This window comes from Nannospalax galili, unplaced genomic scaffold (genome assembly GCF_000622305.1).
Source record: "Nannospalax galili isolate Female #2095 unplaced genomic scaffold, S.galili_v1.0 scaffold298, whole genome shotgun sequence".
NCBI classification, from domain to species: domain Eukaryota; kingdom Metazoa; phylum Chordata; class Mammalia; order Rodentia; family Spalacidae; genus Nannospalax; species Nannospalax galili.
In genome coordinates, this window is record NW_008344488.1 from 2,628,199 (window position 1) to 2,649,276 (window position 21,078).

Genomic DNA, 21,078 nt, shown 5'->3' on the forward strand with positions numbered 1-21,078 from the left:
TTTCCTATCTATGAATTTTGAACAAAATGATACTAGGACATAGGAAGGGAAAAGAAAACCTCAGTGAGCGTTGTATCAAAATACCCCAGATAATCGCAGACTGTGGGAAATGAAAAGGAGGCAGGGCTGGCAAGATGGTTCAGTGGGTAAAGGCATTCACTTGCTGAAAAGGCTGACCCAACTTCCATCCCTGGAATCCAGGTGGTAGAAGGAGGGAACCAGCTCCCTCAAGCTCCTCTGACCTCCACACAAGCATCATCACATGTCCACATTCACAATAAATAAGATGGAACAAAAATTATAAACAACAACAAAAGAAGATAGCATGCTACATGCCGTGGATACTGTTTGCATCTCACAAATACGTCTCATTTTCTTTTTTAAGAGTTGAAGCACCAGACATTTTTACTGGTAAATCTGTCCCTAAGGTTAATATGGGAACAAATAAAAAGTTCGAGGGTAGAAAAGTAGAGAGTAATATTAAGTATGATGATTCTGACCAAAAACTGACAATGTTTTGCTCTGAAGTAAGCCCAACATCTTTAAGAAATGTTATATAACAGGGCTAGATGACTCAGTGGTTAAGAGCACTGGCTGCTCTTGCAGAGGACCCAAGTTTGGTTCCTAACACCTACATGGCAGCTAACAACCATCCACACTCCAGTTCCAGGGGATCCAATGCTCTCGTCTGACCTGGAGGGGCACTGCATGATACAGGTGTACTTGCAAATATGGAGACAAGACACTCATACACATAAAATAAAAATAAAAAATATTTTTTTAAAAGAAATACCGTATAACTACAAATAGTACAGAAAACAAAACAAGGATTTTTTACTTACTATGGCATCTTTAACGATTTGTTTGGCCACCTGTTCTGGTTTGCAAACAGCTGTGGTCTCTGAAATAAGCCGAGTCTCCAGAGGCTAAAAAGGGGGGGGGGGGTAAACATATCAATGCCCATTGCATTAAAATAAATAAGCCTTATGGCCCCAAATTTCCAAATGATTCTGAGTTTTCTACTTTCAAACAAATTGCTATGTTTTAGAGAAAAGTCAATCTGTATTCTAAACCAGTTTCTCTCTGGTTCCTGTAGAATATAGTTAACCCTGTCTCCAAAGCATGACAAGGAGGCCCTTGGCGCTCTCTGCAATATAGTGTGACCTTAGCTCCAGTGAGGACCATCAAAACTGGAGGGAAAGTACATCAGTGGGTCCCAGTGCAGAAAACCCTTCCTCCTCACTGGCCAGACACATGTCTGATGGTATGTGCACAGAGCAAACACTCTAAGGACAGTACCTCCATTCTGACCAGACTCCCCAGTCAGCAAGTGAATGGTACTGGGGACAGAGCTAATGCTGAGAGAGGACAGTCTCAACCCAAGGCCCTGTTGAAGAACTGTAGCTACCTCTAAAAGGACCAGCAGAGGAGGTAGAGAGACTGGATACTGAAAGAGGAACTCTGAGTGGTCTCTAGTTTGGCTGAGCAATAGTTATAATAAGGACTGTGGGTCCAACCCCCAAATCATGAGCTTTTATTCTTCAAAAGATGGTTAAATGTCTATTTGAAATAGCTCTTGGTTCAAAGTCCCCGCACTTCCTCCCTCCCTCCTTCTTCACCCTCCCTTTCCTCTCTACTTCTCTCCCTCGCCTTTTCTTACTCCCTCCATTTCTGCACTAATGCAGAGCATAGTACTTCTGTATTTACAGACTATACCTTAATTTTCTTGTGAATAATCTCTCTTTCCCCCTCACTTATCTTTGGCTCTTCTTTGTGGCACTTTACCTATATATAATAAACATTCTTCAAAAAGAAGTTTTAAACTGAAGCTTTAAACTGCAAGACATTGTAAACTTGACTCACTATGAAGGCTTGAAGGGGAAAAGCCCAGAATATATTTTCTTTTCCTTTCCTGGTTTTGAGATAGGGTCTCACTATGCAGGCCAAGCTGCCTTGAAATTCTTCATCCTCCTGCCTCAGCCTTCTGAATGCTGAGATTACTGGTATGTGCTAGCATGCTCAGTTTGTTTTCTTAAAATAAAAAAGCAAAAAACTTCATAGCAGTCAGTATCTTGTAATGAACTTGAGAGGAGATGCTCCTTTGAGGGTGCCACGGCTCACTCTTCCAGCCTACCAAGTTGGCAAGGCCCTCCAAGGTGCACAAGAGGTTTAAAAGGATCTGCCGCCCCCTACAGGGCCCACAGATCAATGCCAAATTCCATTAACCAACAAGTCCAAAATTTTACAGGCGGTAACAACAACGAAAATAAACACACACAACACCAACTGAACATCAAAACCAAATCTTAGAGAAATCACCATCTTTTGTCAATTTTGGCTTCAAACTTAAAGTACCAAATGTTAAAAACTTGCTTAGCAGATCTCTGAGACAAAACATTTGGCTTAAATTTACTTCTTTGAAACAGCAAGTAATTTTTAAAATGCCTGAACTCAAAAAAGAAAAGAAAAAGAAAAAATATTTTCCCATAAATAGAATATAGAATATAGGAGTCAATTTTCAAAAAATATTTTATTTAGACAGGACTAAAGAAATGGCTCAGTGGTTAAGAGCACTGGCTACTCTTGTAGAGAACCTGGGTTCAATTCCCAGCATCCACATGGCAGCTAACAACCATCTGTAACTCCAGTTCCAGGGGATACCACACCTTCTTCTGACCTCCTTGGGCACTGCACAACATGGGTGCATGTAGATATATGCAGTGAATACACTCATACACATAAAATAAAAATAAGTAAAACAATTTTAAAAAATATTTTACTTATTTTTTATTTTATGTGTATGAGTGTTTTGCCTTTAAGTGTACCCATGTCATACAACGCCTGCAGAGGTCAAAAGAGGGAAACTGGAACTGGAGTTACAGACAGTCCTCTGCAAGAGCAGCGAGTGCTCTTAACTGCTGCTCACATTTACTATCCATAAAAGAGGAAAATTCTAAAGCTATAAAAAGAATTAAATCTAAAACTAAAATCCGCTTCAGTTTGAGGTGGTTCATTCTGATTGATTTCTTCCCACTTTCTCTGTTTGCTATGCATCAAAGCAAAGAGAAACAAGATGTGCCAAATGAACAAAGTTCAAAGCATGTTCTCAACTCAGGATGACTGAAAGTCATTTCATATAATGTACATGTCCAAGTGAGATACAAGCAATGGGGGGCTGAAATCATCAGACCCCAAGCCACTTCCCCTAGAAGGGCAGAAGACCAGCAGTATATGAATCAGAAACTTTTAGTTCTGTAACACAACCACCACACACAGTAGTCAGCAGTGTGAAAACAGAACAATTAAGCCAAAATTGGCATGGAATGGTTAGCTCCCCCCAGCCTCTTGCCTTGCTTGGGCCTCAAAGTAAAGAGCTGGTCAAATTCTCCCAGAGGCAGGAAACCATATGACTCCTCACTAGGGAGACGAGACCATGAGAAAAGGGAGTAGAAGTTTATATAAGATCTTCCAGGGGCTAGAGAGATGGGTCAGTGGTTAAGAACACTAACTGCTCTTGCAGAGGACCCAGGTTTGATTCCCAGCACCCACATGCAGCTACAAAGCCCTCTTCTGACCTCCGTGGCATTGCATGACATGGGTGCACTCACATACATGCAGGCAATATGTTCATACACATAAAATAAAAATAATAAGTAAAATATTTTTTAAAAAGAAGATCTTCCAATGAGATGAACACCTACCCTGTCATCCCTAGGAAAAGCAGAAAGCAGAGAAGCCCAAGCTTTAGAGGTGGCATTCAGGGCCTCACTAGAGTAATCAACCAAGATGAGCAGACATATGAGGAATGCCTAAAACAACAAAAGCCACCACTATCTACCACTATGAAAAAGAATCTCATACTGCAAAACATAGAGGAGAAAGAAATGGAAACAAAACAAATGTAAGACAAGACCAAAGACCAGAATGAAGATCCTTAGAAATAAAATATGAAGGGGCTGGAGAGATGGCTCTGTGTCTAAGAGCACTGGCTCCTCTTGCAGAGGACCTGGGTTCGAATCCTGGCTAACAGCTATCTGTAACTCCAGTTCCAGGGGATCCAACACCTTCTTCTGACCTCTGTGGGCACTGCACAACACAGGTACGCTTACATACATGCAGGCAATACACTCATACACATAAATTAAAAATAAAATATTTTAAAAAGAAATAAAATATGAAATAAATGAAAGAAGCACTAAAGCTTTTTTAATAAACATTGTAGAAATTGGGGCTGGAGAGATGGCTCAGCAGTTAAGAACACTGGCTGTTCTTGCAGAAGACCTGGGTTCGAATCCCAGCACCCACATGGCAGCTAACAACTATCCGTATCTCCAGTTCCTGGGGATCCAACAGCCTCTTCTGTCCTCCAAGGGCATCGGATGACATGGGTGCACTTAACTACATGCAGGCAATACACGCATACACATAAAATAAAAATAATAAGAAAAAACACTGTAGAAATAAAATTTTCAATAGAAAAGTTGAAAGAGAAAGAAAATGAGGTTAAGAGAAGGAAGTCAGAGGCTCAGTCCAGCTGGACATGTGAGTAACAGAAGCTCTTGAGAACACACTGAAATATTATGGGTTAAAAAAAATAATCAGATATTAGAATATCCCAGAACTGAAATTCATGAGTTGATGGAATAAAGGGGTTCCTCGGGTGTCTGGCATCTGAAATGAGAGCACTCCAAATCAAAGTGTGTTAAATAAAGAGAAAAAAGAAAAGAGCTTCTAAAAATAAACACTACCACCAGTGCATATAGTAATCTTAACTGATGACTGGACTGGCCTGGTCTGAAAAACATCTGGGGGAAAAGCACACCTGGGTGTGTAAGAAAACAGTAGAGCCTGAGGACTCAGACCTAATGAATGGGTCAGTCCCTTGATGGATGTAGAAATGGCATTATGGGAGGGAGGGTGAAAGATGGAAGATGGGCCCTGGAGGAAGCAGGTCACTGGGAACATGTTCTTAGCAGCTCTAATCTGGGCTGGCTCTTCCTACAGTCCCGTTTTCTCTGCTTCCTGTCAGCCCTAAAGTAAACTGCTCTGCCACCATGTTCTCCCAGCCATGATGAACTGACTCCTCTGAAACCCTGGGCCAAAAGAAATCTTTTCCCCTTTAAGTTGCTTTTCTTGGGTACGGGGGTCACCAGGGTTTCTTAAAGAAACTCTAAAAGCTAAAGTCAGTGAGAACCATCTGCAGGCTTCTGAGGGACATCATTTCCAACTTAAAATTTCATGCCCAACAAAACAATCCACCAAACAATGAAAAAATAAAGGCATTTTTTAGAAATGCAGGTTCAAAGCAAATGTAAGTGCTCATGTCCCTTTCTCTGGGAATGACTATAAAGCACCAGTAAAATGGACAGATAAATGACAAAAGTGGAAGGCACAGACTCCAACAGAGAAGAGTGAAGGAAACCTGTAGCACAGCAGTGAAGTGTTAAGGAGCTTAGCTCTACACCCAGTCAAGACAGGAGCTCCAAGAAAGTAACAGAAAACTGCGAGTCCAAAGAGATCAAAAGATCTTCAGTTCTCCCTGAGCTGGGATGGAATGAGTTGGAGATACATAGAAAATTAAACAGAATGGCAGCTGAAGCAAGAAAGGAAATATTATAGAAAGGCTCGGGTGTGAATAACTTCATAAAGTTACAATATAAACACTGATTTAACCAAAGATTACATAGAAAAAATAGATTTGAGATGTAAATTTTATCTTCCCCAGAAAAGTCAGTAGTTTCTTAATTCTTAGGGGGGGAAAAAAGCAATATTAAACACACAAGTGAAATAAATCCCTCCCTCTGGGGAGCAGAAATCAGGAGTGGGAAAGTCTAAAAAAACTTAAACAATTAGAAAAGAGGGCTGGGGAACAGAGGAAGAGGGAAGCTTTGCCTCTCAATCCCCAGGGAGGCCCTCACTGGTCACCTCGCCTACATGGCAAGTTCCAGGACAGTGAAATATCCTATTTCAAGACCAAAGTAGACAGTGCCTAAAGAATGACACCCAAAGTTGTCCCCTGTACCCCAAAGACTCAGAAAATACTAACTGGTAAAAAGCCATGAACCAGAGAGAGTAGGGCAGAAAATCAGAAGACGGTTTATATTAAAGATGCAGAGTGGGGTTGAAGAGAGAAAAATAGCTCAATCAGGGCATGCACGAGGACTTTAGTAATCTCAGCCCTGGGGAGATGCAGACAAGCAGTTCCCTGGGGCTCACTGGTCACCTCACCTAGTTCCAGGACGGTGAAAGATCCCATCTCAAGACCAAAGTAGACAGTGCCTGAAGAATGACACCTAAAGTTGTCCCCTGGTCTCCACATACATGCACATGCATGTGCCCCTGCACTCACATGCATACATGCACAAGACAATAAAAGAGACATACAGGAATACTGACCTTTGTTTTGTTTTCTTCAGCCAACCCAGGGGTGTCCGTGTCTGGTGGGTAGGCCACAGTGACGTAGACATTATAAGGCTTCACCTGATCACAGAAAGAAGGTTTGTACCGTCAGTAAATGTCATTTTGAATCTACCTCACCAACCTGTCTTGGCGGCCCTGACTCATGAAGCCTGTGGTGTGACTCTCAGTAAGCAGTCACCAACTACACTAGGGACCCCTCTCTATGAAGATAATTTAGAAAGGGCAGCAAAAGGGTTCCCCAGGCCTCTACACCAGAAAATAGCTGCCCCTAAAGTATGTCAAATCACTTTCTACTAAGGTTCTTCTATGGCAGCTGACCAGGCAGATTCTGGGACCTGCCCAGTAAGGATGTGAGGACAGTGCATGGTAATTAACCAAAGTACACTCCTTCACCCTAGACCATGCATATCAACTGAGCAGTTTCAAGGCAGGGCAGCAGATAAGGTGGTCCACAGGCCTACAATCTTATTGATGAAGTTACAGATCTGTTTCCCTTTTAGGCTACTTGCAATACTCAAGTTCATTTTACCTGCAAAATGCTGTCTTTCGGCGCCTTCCCTTATGCCCATTCCTCTGCGTAGATCCAAGTCTAGAACTACATCCATCCTTAGGGAAGTCCCTATACAACCCCTGTCCACCAAAAGGTTGGGAGCCACTTCTTCCCACACAACATCGGTGAAATGCATCCTCACCCTAAGTGGACTCCCAAGGCAGGACCAGATTGGTAATTCTGCAGACAGTTTCAACCAGTATTTATACATAGAAACTCACACACATACCTCTTTGACAGTGGAATCTCTTATTATGTAAGTCCAGGCTAGCTTAAACTGGTGATCTTTTTGCCTCAGTCTCCCGAGTGTTGGGGTACAGATATGCACCACCATGCCCTATTTCCCCAACTTCTTTTACAGCTTCTCTGTCTGATCCCAAATTCCCTTCAGCTCTTCCAATGCTTGTCTGCCTTCTCACTGTACCTCCCTACTCAATTCCCCGACTCATGCACATACCCCAACCATCCCAGTGGGCTTTTCTTTGCTAGGGACACACCCTCCCAAACTCTGCCCAGCAACAGCTCTGTTACCTGCTCTTCGCTTTCCCTGGTAATCAGCAGTCCAAAGGGCAGTGGTTCAGACCATCAAAATTACTTTGGCATGATTTTTATTTGTTATTGGCTCACTTTTTTTTGTCCCCATAAAGACATCTGGGGGGACTCAGAAGTACAGGTAGCAAAGTCAGCCATTGCAAATCTGAAGAAGAGAAAATCTGACAACTGAAAAGTGGCAATATGGCTGCCTAACACAACAGCCTCTACGAGTGTCCCAGAGCCCCATCTTATCATAGGAACCATTTCTCTCTCCCAGATTCCTTTAGTGAAGCTCAGTTTTGAAGCCTCAGGGGGTTGGGAGGCAGTGGTTTGCAAGGGTCATGAGAAGCAAACAGGTACTAGCCAGGCATCCTAGGACATACAAGAATAAAAGTTGGTCTCATTCCAGTATGTCCTGATTATGAAGGAGCTCATAGCTTGGCCTCAGCAGGTCGTGCAACTTCCCAGGCCAACCAGGTTCTGAAGAGGCTCTGGATAGATGCCAGTTGGGACAGTGATCAGCAAGTAATTTCTCCCACACTTGCTTTTGCGATAGTGACTTAATAAAACATTTGTCTCCAATGGCCTTGCCCTTTATATTGGGACCAGAGAAAAACAGCTCAAAAAAGTAAGTGGAAATTAGGCACTCACATAAAAAACATGCTGGCTGCTCAGACCCGGTGCACCTCTCCAGCATCCCCCCTAACCCATAGTAAGTAAGGATTGTGGTATTTTAGATAGTATTTCAAAGCAGTGTCTCTCAAACTCAAGATTATGGCTGGGTTACTAATGAGTAAAACAGCTTTTCAAAGCAGTTTTGTCATGGGGAGGGACTATAAATAATGGGGTGGAGAGAAACCAATCCAGTTCCTTTCTGAGCTGGCATCTTCTCTATAATCATCACACCAAATGACTCTTGTATTCTTTAGTTGGATGCTTCCAATAATGAATAATTTAACATTTAGGGAGTCCTTTGTGTATTCACCCAACAAATGCTTACTAAATTACCGACCGGGGGCTGGAGAGATGGCCCAGTGATTAAAAGCACTTGCTGCTCTTGCAGAGAACCCAGGTTCAGTTCCTAGCACCCACATGGTGGCTTGAAAGCATATGTAACTCCAGTCCCAGGGGTTCCAATGCCCTTTTCTGGCCTTTGCAGGCACCAGGCATGCATGTGCTGCACAGACATACAGGCAGGCAAAACACACACACATAAAATTTAAAAAATCATTTTAAAAATTACTACCATCTGCCAATATGGTTCCAAGACTGAAACGTGGGCGACTAAATGGATTGTTGAGTCCTGGATACATCTTTAGCTATAACTCACTTCAGAAATATACTTTCTGAAAAGATGAAACTTTAAAAATCTTTAAATAATATATTTGTATCTAAAATGCTGAGAAAGAAAAACCATCCCCAAATAAGCCCCAATACCAACAAGGCATTCTTTTGGACTTACTAGACCTACATTTCCAGAATCCTACCTTAGTTTGTGGGGTGGGGGGGGGCGGAAAGTGAAGAGGAAAACAGGAAGACTTAAAAAGCTAATCAAACCAGCCGGGCGTGGTGGCACACACCTTTGATCCCAGCACTCCGAGGCAGAGGCAGGTGGATCTTTGTGAGTTCAAGGCCAGCCTGGTCTATATAGTGAGTTCCAGGACAGCTGGGGCTACAGAGAGACCCTGTCTCAAAAAGACCAAAAAAAAAAAGCTAATTAAACCAACTTGCCAAAAGTAGTAAGCATTTTCACAACTATATTGGTTTTACTCAGAAAAACTGACCAAATTATCCAAGTTTCAAAAACGGAGTTACTGGTTTATAAGAAAATATTGGTTTGATTCCAGTTTTACTGTGACAAACTGGATTTGAAAGACTGAATTTATTTTCCCCAAATAAAACAGCAGACTCTTTTTGATGGTATGTTTGTTTTGGTTTTTGTTAAGTGATGGCATTTTTAATACCCAGAAGTCTAGGTAACCCTCAAACCCACACCAGCCAACAGTTATGTGCAAATCACACCTGTCATCAAGAGGCTGAAGGAACGCGGTACCAGTCACTCCCTGACTCTTTCTTTTCCCTTTCTGAATTAGTATCTCTGTAATACCTGAAGTGAAAACCAGGCCACCCAGATTACACACCTTGCTTTCAATTAGTGAATCTTAATGTAGCTCTCTATGATTTAGGGGAAAAGCCCTGATGAGGAGATTTTTCATTTCCCAAACTCCTGCACCTACATGGATTCTAAGACAAGAGTGAAGGGCTGAAGCAAGCAGCCACAAGCCAAGTTAAAGACACACCCTCTGCTGCTAAAGGCCTACAGCTGGCAGCCAGAGGCTTAGGCCTTGTTAGCATTTCTGTCGCAAAGTAACTCTGAATCTAAGCAACTCACTGAATTCACTAAAATCTCAATTTTCTTTCTAGAAAAGGGCATGATGAAGTGGATGCACCACACATATTTAAAAAACAAAAACAAACAAAAAAGACAATGAATAAAACAGTTATTCACAAAGAGGCCTTCAAAGTAATAACTAAAAAGAGTTATCAGTGTTTTCACTTGCAATTTCATAACCATGCATGCTCTATTGACTAAGCAGATTATAATAATCTATTTTTTAAATTAATTTATCATGTGTGTATGTGTGTGTCCATCTATACCATAGCACAAGTGAAGACATCAGAGTACAACATGTCTTAAGTCAGCTTTTTTTCCACTGTATGGGTACTGTGGAATGAACTCGGGCCCTCAGGCAAGGCAAGTGCCCTTACTGTTGAGCCATCTCACTGTCTTGTTTGAAATGACCTATTACTGACTGAAAGTTTCAGTCCACTTCTAACAATGGAATCTGTGCTTGGCTCCTTGGGGAGGAGAAGAGCAGTCTATCAATCTCTAAATGGTTCATCAGAACTCAGTCCCTGGATCAACAACTTGCCTAATACCTAGGCAGTATGAGGCTTTATTGCACACCATTTATAAACACATGTCAGCAAATCATAACCAGCTAGTCAAATCCCCTCTGCCTGCTTTTACAAACAAAATTCTATATGAACACTGCCACATCCATTCATTTGCATATTGTCTACTATGGCTGCTGTCCTGCTACTATAGACTTCAATGATGGTGAGACACTATATGGTACTCAGAGGCCTGAAATATTTCTAGTATTTACTAATTTTGCTTTTTCTTATTTAAGATTTCCGAAAGCACACTGTGATGGTTGATACCGATTGCCAACTTGACAGGATCTAGAATCACCTAAGAGACAAACCCCTAAGCATGTTTATGAAGAGGTTCTAGATTGGATTAGTTGAGGTGGGATGACCCACCCTAACTGTGGGTGACAGTATTCCTGAATCAAAAGGAGAAAGCAAGTTAAACATCAGTACTCACCTCTCTCTACTTCCTCCTTATGGGTACAATGTGACCAGTTGCTTCCTGTTCCTGTGGCCCTGACTTCCCTGCCACAGTAGGTTATACTCTCATATTGTGAACCAAACAAATCCTTCCTTCCTTCAGTTGTTTTTGTCAGGTATTTTGTTGCAGCTATGAGAAAAGTAGCTAATATGCATACCATAAGAAAGGCTGGAGATAAGTTCTCTTCTGGACTGAACATCATGAGGTAGGTTCATACTAACCTCTCATTTTACAGATGAGGAATCTGAGATCAAATGACTTCTCTGGAAACAGAGTTAGTATGCAATTCAAGCTCATCCCTTCAATAGTCACTGATTTTTTTTTTTTTAAAAGATGGGGTTTCATGCCAGGCTTGGTAGTGCATGCCTTTAATTCCAGTACTCAGGAGGCAGAGGCAGGCAGATCTCTGTGAGTTCAAGGCCAGTCTGGTCTACATAGCGAGTTCCAGCCTAGCCAAGGCCACACAGAGAGACCTTACCCAAAATAGCCCAAGCTAGCCTTGAACTCACAATGTAGCCCAGGATGGCCTTAAACTTTTCGTCCTCCTACCTTAGCCTCTCAAGTACTAAGATTACTGGTATTACTGGCTAACATTTACCAAGTTTATTATTCCATCATAGGGACTGATCTTTATTATTTTAGCATATATGTGTGTGGTTTACGTGCATGTATGAATGTTCATATGTGTGTGGATGGGTGTACATGTACATGCATGCATGGGTGTATGGAGGGCTAAGGTTGATGCAAGTCTTCCTCCATGGCTGTCCACCTTATTCTTTGAATCAGGGTCTTTCACCTGAACTCAGAGCTCCTTGGTAGGATAGTCTAGCTCTACTGCTTCCTGGGGACCTCCTGTCTTCACCTTCCAAGTGTTGCAATTACAGACAGGATGCCACACCCAACCAGCATTTATGTGCATTCTGGAGATCTGAACTCTGGTACTCACCTTGAACAGCAAACATGTTATCCACTGTGCCACCTCCTCAGCCTCAATCTTATTGTTAAAAGAAAGCTCTCTACATAATGACATCCGTGGCTCACTTGTGCAAAATCAGACCAATAATACCGGCGGGGTTGGGGTGGAGGATCACTAGTACTTTACACAACAGACAAAACTCCCATAATAATTTTGCCTCTGTTCTAAGTATAATCTTTATGCAAAAAGAATTGTTAAATGCAAAACTTATGACTGAGTGAGTTTTCTTTCTCTGATATCAAAGTTACAGACCTCTAATTTCATACAAATAGTACGCATGAAGAAGCTAGAAAACCAAAGTGCTCATATTGCTGAGCTGGGAGGAATACACACAAACATAAATACAACTTTTACCTCCATCTGCAGTGCTTCTGCCAATCCCCTTATGGCAAATTTGGATGAAGAGTAGGCTGTGAAACCAAACAGCCCCAACTGTCCTGCCTGGGAGGACACAAAGACGATCCTGCCCACCCGACGCTCCTTCATGGTGGTGATCACTGCCCGGCTGGGGTACACACTGCCCAGGTAATTGATGCTCATTAATCTCTGCAGGGAACAAGGAGGCCACATGAGGAGGGAACAAGCTCAAACACATAAGCCCCACTAAAGGAGAATTTTGTCTCTTTCAGGCTTAATTTCTGTAAAGGAAGTCGAAGAGAACGGGAGTGCAGATTCCCTGAATGACACTGCAAATGAGATGGGACACTTATGACCTACCCTTTGAAGCCTAGTCAATCTAGTTTTGAGTTCTCACAATGACAACAGTTCCATCTTTGATGAAAAACAGTCAAAATTAAGACTGGGAACATGGCTCATCAGTAAAGTGCTTGCTGCACAAGCATGAAGACCCACGTTTAGATTTCCAGCACTCACACAAAATATATAAAAGCCAGGCACAATGGTGCACATTTACGACCCAAGCACTGGGAGGCGGAGCATGGAGAGGATGGAGTCAGGAAGATCCCAGAGGCCTGCTGGCCAACTCCAGACAGTCTAACTGAAAAAGTGAGCTCCAGGTTCAAAGAGAGACCCTGCCTTAAAAATTGAGGGGGAGAGTGATAGAGGAAGACACCCAATATCAACCTCTAGCCTCCACACGCACACGGGAGACTAAAACCACCTCCCCACTGCACACCCCCTCCCATACACAAATAGTCAAACAAAATTAGTTTTTTCCTTACTTTTTGTATGTTGCTTACTTTACTGTATGCTATAGGTAATATTTCTGGAAACATAGTTTTAGGACAGACCTTTCTAATAGTTCTAGCCCCATTAGTTACAAGGTAAAGAAAGATTATAAAGAGAGGATGTCATTAACAGTACAGTATGGATGTGAGGTTCATTATGATGAATGAAACAGACACGGATATACCCATTTTCCCAGCTGAAAATGAGGTTAATCTTGGAATTACTTCAGGATATTACTAAAGGGATTAAAAGGGGAAATACAAGTTAAGCATTAGCACAGGTCGTGGTACACAGTAAGTGATCAGTCAGTACACATTGGCTCTGGCATAATGACAGGCAAGAGCTTGCATAAGTACTAACAGCATATGTTTGTCTCCTCCTGAGACCCTTAAAACCTTATTGAGAATCTGAGGATACTTGTGCTAACATCTTTCTACATGAAAAGTCTTATTCTAGGGGCTGGAGAGATGGCTCAGCAGTTAAGAGCACTGACTACTCTTGCAGAGGACCCGGGTTCAATTCCCAGCACCCACATGACAGCTACAAACCATCCTTAACTCCAGTTCCAGGGGAATCTGAAGCCCTCTTCTGATTTCCGCAGCATTGCACGACATGGGTGCACTCACATACATGCAGGCAATACACTCATACACATAAAAAAATAAAAATAAATATAAATTTTTTTTTCAAAAGTCTTAATTCTATCATTCTGTAAAATTAAACTGCTCAATTGGGAACCTATGTATATATCACGATGATAGCATGATAGAATATTAAGGAACTATAAAAAACTAAAAAAATGAGTATTAGAGATGCCAGGAGTAAGAGGGGGAAGATTTATGCTCTACGTTTTTAAAAAGTAGAAAGCAAGAGATATTAGACTATTTTGTTTTGCAGAGGCAAATACTGAAAATTATGACTGTGTTAGGATGCTGGGATTCTAGAACATGTTTCAGCATCATTATATTGTTTGAATAATAAAATGTTCTAAAAAGTATCTGAAAAAGAATAGTATACTGCGTTCACCTTGGCTCTCTTTAGAGAACCCAGTAAAATGTTAGTAAAGAGTTTGCTTATTCATGTGTATTTATTTTTGAGATATGGTAGCTAAGGCTGGCCTGGAACTCGCTACATAGCCCAGGCTGGCCTCAAACTCCTGACAGTCCTCCTAACTTAGCTTCCCAAGAGTTGGGAGTTATAGACATGAGCCACTATGCCCAGCTAAGAATTTTGTTTTGTTTTAAAAAACATAAGTGAAAGCTAGGCGTGATGGTGCATGCCTTTAACCCCAGCACTTGAAAGGCAGAGGGAGGTAGATCTCTGTGAGTTCTAGGCCAGCCTGGTCTACACAGAGATGGTGTCTCAAACAACCAAACAAACCTAATTATTTTATGTGAATTTTACCTCATGTTAAAAAAAAATTGATATAGGACAACACAAAAACAGATCTTAGAGGTCTCCTGCCAGGCAGCAAACAGAATTTCTAGAAAGGACTGGTTTTCATACAGTGAGAGCTGGAGAACATCTGTCTAGACACTGAATTCAGACTCCACTCTGCTTCATTCTGACAATATTGGGACAGACACACACTTCCTAGGCAGAAGCCTAGGACTCCTCTCCAGGGCTTTTGAACAACCCAAGAAAAAAGACCTACAGATACTGACTCTGAAACTCCTCATAAGTCATGGTCTAAACAATGACCCTAGAGAAGGCCCAAAGTGAAACTCTGCCCATGGACACAGAACACTCCATTCAGTGCCACAGTGTGAAAGCACAGCCGAGGGTCACCAGACATCTGAGTAAATCCTCTAACATAAAACGGGACACCAGCCTCTCAGAAGAAACGAACACTTGTATGAAGCTGACATAATCCTAGAGCAACACAAGAGATGGTCCCAAGAAACCAGGAAGAAAACCATGAGGAGGAAATATGAAGATAAAGTACTGGGGCTCCCCAGAACCACCCCAGGCTTGGTGACTCACTAGAAGGCCTCAAAGTCCTCAGCATATAGTGGTAGTCATGAGTCAGACTATTACAGGAAAGGATTACAAGCAGGTCAGCAGAGAGAACAGACTTCTGAGGTGAAGTCCAGAATAAAGCAGGTGCAGTCTCAAGAGTCCTCTTCCAGAGGAGTCACATGGGACCCACTTAATTCCTCCACAATGAGCTGTGACAACACATTCCATGTTCTCGCCTCTTTGTTGATAGGGTCACACACTCGCTTGGTGCCAGCTTCTATTCTTACTTAAACCTTTGTAAAACACCCACGTGGTTACACTGGCAGGGCTATCACACACAGAAATGTAAACATTCCCATTCCTTCTGCCTCTGAAGCACATCTCACTTCCCAAGGTCTCAGCTTTCAAATCACACAAATACTTATTCCTTGATGCAGTCATCTGAATATTCTTACTCTGTATAATCTTATGCACACTCCTAAGTCAGATACACACACACACACACACACACACACACACACACCTACTCCTCTTTTTCTGGCTACCTCTCAAGTCTTTTGCTTTATTACTTTGTATTCAGAACCCAACAACCATTTTCCCAAAGTGATTGTTTACACAGATGTTGACATTATCTTCCAAGTCTCGCCTCCGTTCCTTCCAGATGAACGTTACAAGCTCAGACAACCCTTGTGTATGCCAAGTTGATAGGGATACCTTACACACTATCATTCTGCTTTTTTCTAGGCCCTGGCTCTCGTGCAAGCTTTAAATACATCCATCAGTTTATGGTGCTTTCCCAAAGCCTATGAGAATCAAGTCACCTATGATACTGGTCCAGAGTCTCCCTTTCTATAAGAAAGGAAAGTAATTTAACTTTGTAGAGCCAAGCTTTCAAAACCCATTACCATGTTGAAAGCTCAACAAAACACTAAGAGAAACATGGGTGATGTCCTGCCAACCATAAAATGCTTTGCACTTAAGATTTCAAATCTAATGTTCATTTCCTTGGTGCTGAAGTAATTGACGTTCTTGATAGGCCTGTTTTAAAATATAAATAAGATACATCATCTTGTCTTGACTCAAGATAAGCAAGCTTTATCACTTACTTCAAAAGCACTAACTTCAAGTTCTTCAAATTTTCCTGACAGCGACATTCCTGCACAGTTCACAAGCATGTCCACGGGACCCAGCTTCTCTTGTGCCTGGAAGAATGTTCCAGAACGTACATTAAATGAGAGAATGGAAGAATCATTGCATGGCAAAACAAGGCTAATAAGTATCTATGAAACTCATGAACCTATAGAGAAGCAGTACTAACTCTAGGCCACATAGCAAAATAGCAAGAACCAATAAAAAACCAAGCAGTGCACTGGAATCACCCAACCTCTTACTTGTTTTATGACATTCTCTACTTGGTTATAGTCTTGAGATACATCAACTGATATGCAAAGTACCACCTGTTAGAGAGAGGGAGAGAGAAAAAACAAACAGATCAGGGCCTGCAAGATGGTTCAGTAGATAAAGGTGGTTGTTGGCTAAGCTTGATGGCCTGAGTTCCATTCCCAGAATTCATATGGTAAAAGGAGAGTACTAACTCCTGCAAGTTATCCTCTGATCTCCATACGCACTGTGTCATGTATGCAGGTACACACATGCACACAAACACACACAAAAATAAATAATAAATCAATAAATGTTTAGAAAATCAGAGATATGTTGCAGACATCAAAACTAGGTTTTTGTACGTTTGTTTGAGACAAAGTCTTGTTATGTAGTCCAAGCTGGTTCTGAACTCACCATATAGCCCAGGCTAGCCTGGAATTCACATTGATCCTCCAGTCTCAGCTTCTAAAGTGCTAAAATTACAAAGATTACAAAGTGCACACCACCATGGCTAGGCTATTAAAACTGTTTTTAATGATTTTTTTCAAAAATTAAAAACCAACCCTTTTCAGTAAAGAACAAATTTAGATGCATAACTGCAGTGTGTGAATTCTACTGATGCAATTGATAGAAGCAGACCCACAAAAACCAACAGGCACCTGTGTGGGGTTGCGTCAAAGGAACAGGGATGGGTGCTAGAGAGAACAGGTAGGAATGTGGAAAACCTGGTGCTACAATTTGGATCCCCGGGGCCATGTGTTCAAGGCTTGGGAGGCTGTGGAACCTTTAAAAAGTAGGTGGTAATATGAAAAGAATTTCAGCCATTGAGGTGTGCCCTGGAGAGGACAGGGTATTGAGACCCTGACCCTTCCTTTCCCTCTCTTGGCTTTCCAACCACCATGAGATGAGCAACTTTGTTTTGTTTTGCCATAGATTCAAGAGCAACAGGACCAGGCAATCACTGACTGGAACTTCTGGAAGCATGAGCCAGAATAAATTTTTCCTCCTTATAAGCTGATGGTAGGCAGCTGATTATCTCAGATCTCTTGCCACAGTAATGGAAAGCTGAGTGTCTAAACCTCATTTTACTAGCTGAGCAGACTCTAAGAAAGGTGCAATAGAGCCCCGGGAAATAAGGGTATCCAAAGTCGGGATGAGCACCATTCCCTCCCAGCTTGAAAAGGCCACACTGTGGGCTAGTGAGATGGCTCACCCAATATAAACACTTGCTGGCGTAAGCCCAGCAACCAGAGTTTGATCCCTGGAACCTACTGACTCCTGAAAGGCCTCCCTTGAGCACCACACATGTGCTAAGATTTGTGTGATTTGTATGCCCATACTCACAAATATCTCTCACACACAAAAATAATAAATAAAATAATAAAAATGTTTAAAAACTAAGGCTGGGTGTGGTGGTGCACCCCTTTTTCCCAGCACTTGGGAGGCAGAGGCAGGTGGATCTTTGTGAGTTCAAGGCCAGCCTGGTCTACATAGTGAGTTCCTGGGCCAGCTGGGGCTACAGGGAGACCCTGTCTCAAAAAGACCAATATATATATATATGTATATATATAGAAGGCTGAGGGAACTTTAAAACAGAGCAGGGCAAAGTTGGTCTCAGAAATCCATAGTATGTACATTTAAAAACTAAAGAAAAGGATATACTGAAAAGCTGAATAAAAAAATAAGCCTGGCACTGTGGCAGGCTCCTATAATCCAAGTTACTTGGAAGGTTGAGGCAAGAGGATCATCTGAGCACAGGAATGGAGATCAGGGCCAGCCAGCCTGGACAATATAATAAAACTGTCTCAGGAGAGAGGAGGGGGGGGTGCTATTATTTTAGCATTTGATACAACACACAAGAAATTTAATTTAATGGAAGAAATACCAGTTATCCCAAGAAAAGTAAGCCTCCTTCACAAATATAACCTAGAACATTCTAGAATAGAGGTGTGATCCTTGGCCTACGATATGCCCAAAGCAGATTCTTATTCCCGTATCCTCACATAGAAAATATTTTTAAGTATGTGAGAAATCATAGGATTAATTTTAAAACATGCCTTTGAATGCTTTTTTAATAGAGTATACATCATTTACTATCAATCATATCTATGCCACAGACAAGCGAAATATAAAAGAAAAATAATAACAGATTACTGTAACAAAATCTCCCTCAGCACTGCCTCCCCTCAGTAGGTAGCAACAAGCTGGCCCAGGAAGAAGGACTAAGGTCACTCTAGCCCATGGTAGCTCTGTTTCTCTCCCCTTCTTTGACATGGAATATGACTGTTTCCCATGTGACCTAAATAAAGCCCTGGGGGGGGGGGGCATCACCAAAGCATCACTCCCCTTCCCCCCACCTCTACCCCCACCCACCCCCTCAACAGAGATGCTACAGGTGGCAGGCAACACTGCCCTTTAGCTGCCAGCAAACATACTCCCTAATTTGGCATCATATCCCTTTATCACTAAGTACATGAACATGGGAGGGACATAGGGGGTTTTGGAGATCTCTATTTTCCCCGAGTCTGTAGGTTCAGAGAAATGGGTACAAGCAGAGGTCACAGGCCTAGACAATACCTCACAAATTATATACAAGGAGATGTAGGCAAGGAATTTTACTTTGGCATAGAACGCAATAGCCAAAATCAAAACTAGAACCAAAAAAAGAATAGAAACACCTCAATAACAGGGGATTCAATAAATAAGTAGTAGGGCACCCAACAGAGTGCTAGAATGGTCTGAAAGAAGGAGGATGCGGCAGACCTGCTTTTACTGAGATAGAAATACCTCTAACATATCTCTTCTTTTTGAGATGGTATCATGTAGCCCAAGTCAGCCTCAAACTTGCTATGCAACTGAGGATGACCTTGAACTTTTGATCCTCCTACCTTAACCTGCCAAGGTCTGGGGTTACAGGCACCAATACCATCCCAGTGTTATGTGATGTTGAGAATTGAACACAAGGCTTCATGTATGCTAAGTAAGCACTCTACTAACTGAGCTGTATTCCTACCATTCTAGCATATTGGGGGGCAGATTAAAACCACTATAAAATTGCTAAGAACCTAGATCAGTAGGAGAGCATTTGCCTAGCATGTACAAGGCCCTGGGTTCCATCCCCAGCACTATAAGAAAGGCCAAAATTAAAAGTCTGCCAACACCAAAAGTCAGCAAGGATGTGAAGTAACAGGAACTGCCATCCACTATAAATGGGAACCAAACCACTTTGGAGAGAGTAAAGGCTGATATACACACACATCAGCAGTCCTGTCCCAGGAATGTTACATTTTTTGAATATGTACACAAAGAGACAGAATGAAAAACTTTCATAGCAGCAAACTAGCAAACACCAAAAAGTGAAAGCAACTTAAGTGTCCATCAACTGTACAACAAATGAACAAAGGGTAGTTTAGACATACAACTAAATATTGCACAGCAATAAAAAAAGAAATAAAATGAAGCCAGGTATAGCTATACATGCCTTTAATCCCAGCTACTCAGGAGGCTGAGATGGAAGAATCCTTTGAGCCTAGCCAGGACAGTACATCAAGAACCCATTTCAGAAAAAAGAAAAAAGTAAACTATTTTATCCAGCAACATAGATGAATTTTTAAAATAATATAGAATGAAGAAATAAAGTTGCATAAGAGTGCATAAAAATGTCACAATGTCACATAAATCTATCAAGCTGGAAAATTTATCAGCACCTGCCTAGGGCTTGGAGGGGTAGGGCAGGAATGGGGAGTGACTGCTAATAGATATGGCGAATGCAGTGTTGGGAACATTCTAAAATTTGTGGTTATGGTTATGAAAGTCTATCACTGTATGAAAGCCCACAAGTTATACACTTTAAATAGAACAATTGCACAGTGTGTGAATTACCTCAATAAAGTAGATTAAGAAAATAAAAATGCTGTCATAAAGTTCGAAAAGATACAGGAGTTTAAAAAAATACTATTTTAGAGGGCTAGGGAGATGGTTCAGTCAGTAAAGTGCTTGCTATACAAGCATGAGGACATGAGTTTGGATCCCCCCCAGCACCCATGTAAAAACCCGCTCAGGGTGGAACACTCATGTAATCCCAGTGCTGGGAAAATGGCAGGAATATTAATGGGAGGTTGCTGGGCAGCTAGAAAGTTGAACTGGTGAGCTCCACATTCAAAAAAGGGAGATGGAGTTAAGGAAGGCCTCAACATTGATCTGTGGCCTCCACATGCATGTCTATACAGGTGCACACATATCCCCATAGATACATACATGCACATACATGTATATATACATACATACAAACTACTATTTAGGGTCACACAGTGTAGATAAATTTAGTTCCCCAAATTACCCAACTAAAAAAAAAATTAACAAAAAAATTTCAAATGCCTTTTTTTAAGTATTTGTATAAGGTTTTTTATTTTTTTTAGAAGAAGCATTTCATTACAGCTTTAACATACTCAATAACAATTTCCATAGCAAAGATACATCTCTTTCAAAAGTGGCCATAAAATTTTTAGGTTCACAGTTGAATTAATACAGTTATACAATATTGAACTCAGTATTAACCGTGTAAGACACAAAATTGAAAAGACATAAAATTGAATGAGTTTTTACCCTTTAAAGAAAATCTCCTTTTCATTTTAAAATAACTGTTTCTTACAG

The 21,078-nt window shown here is 41.5% G+C and overlaps 1 protein-coding gene across 1 annotated transcript in view; it reads right to left on the bottom strand.

The window, feature by feature from the left end:
* Kdsr (3-ketodihydrosphingosine reductase) overlaps positions 1–21,078 on the bottom strand; it is a 43,582-nt gene that overhangs the window by 12,870 nt on the left and 9,634 nt on the right. Inside the window, exons 4-8 of the mRNA XM_008840655.3 lie at positions 16,434–16,499; positions 16,149–16,244; positions 12,250–12,441; positions 6,397–6,480; positions 843–926 (exon numbers count right to left, since the gene is read on the bottom strand). Of these exons, the coding sequence (XP_008838877.1) occupies positions 843–926; positions 6,397–6,480; positions 12,250–12,441; positions 16,149–16,244; positions 16,434–16,499 (522 nt within the window). The remainder of the gene's footprint in view (positions 1–842; positions 927–6,396; positions 6,481–12,249; positions 12,442–16,148; positions 16,245–16,433; positions 16,500–21,078) is intronic.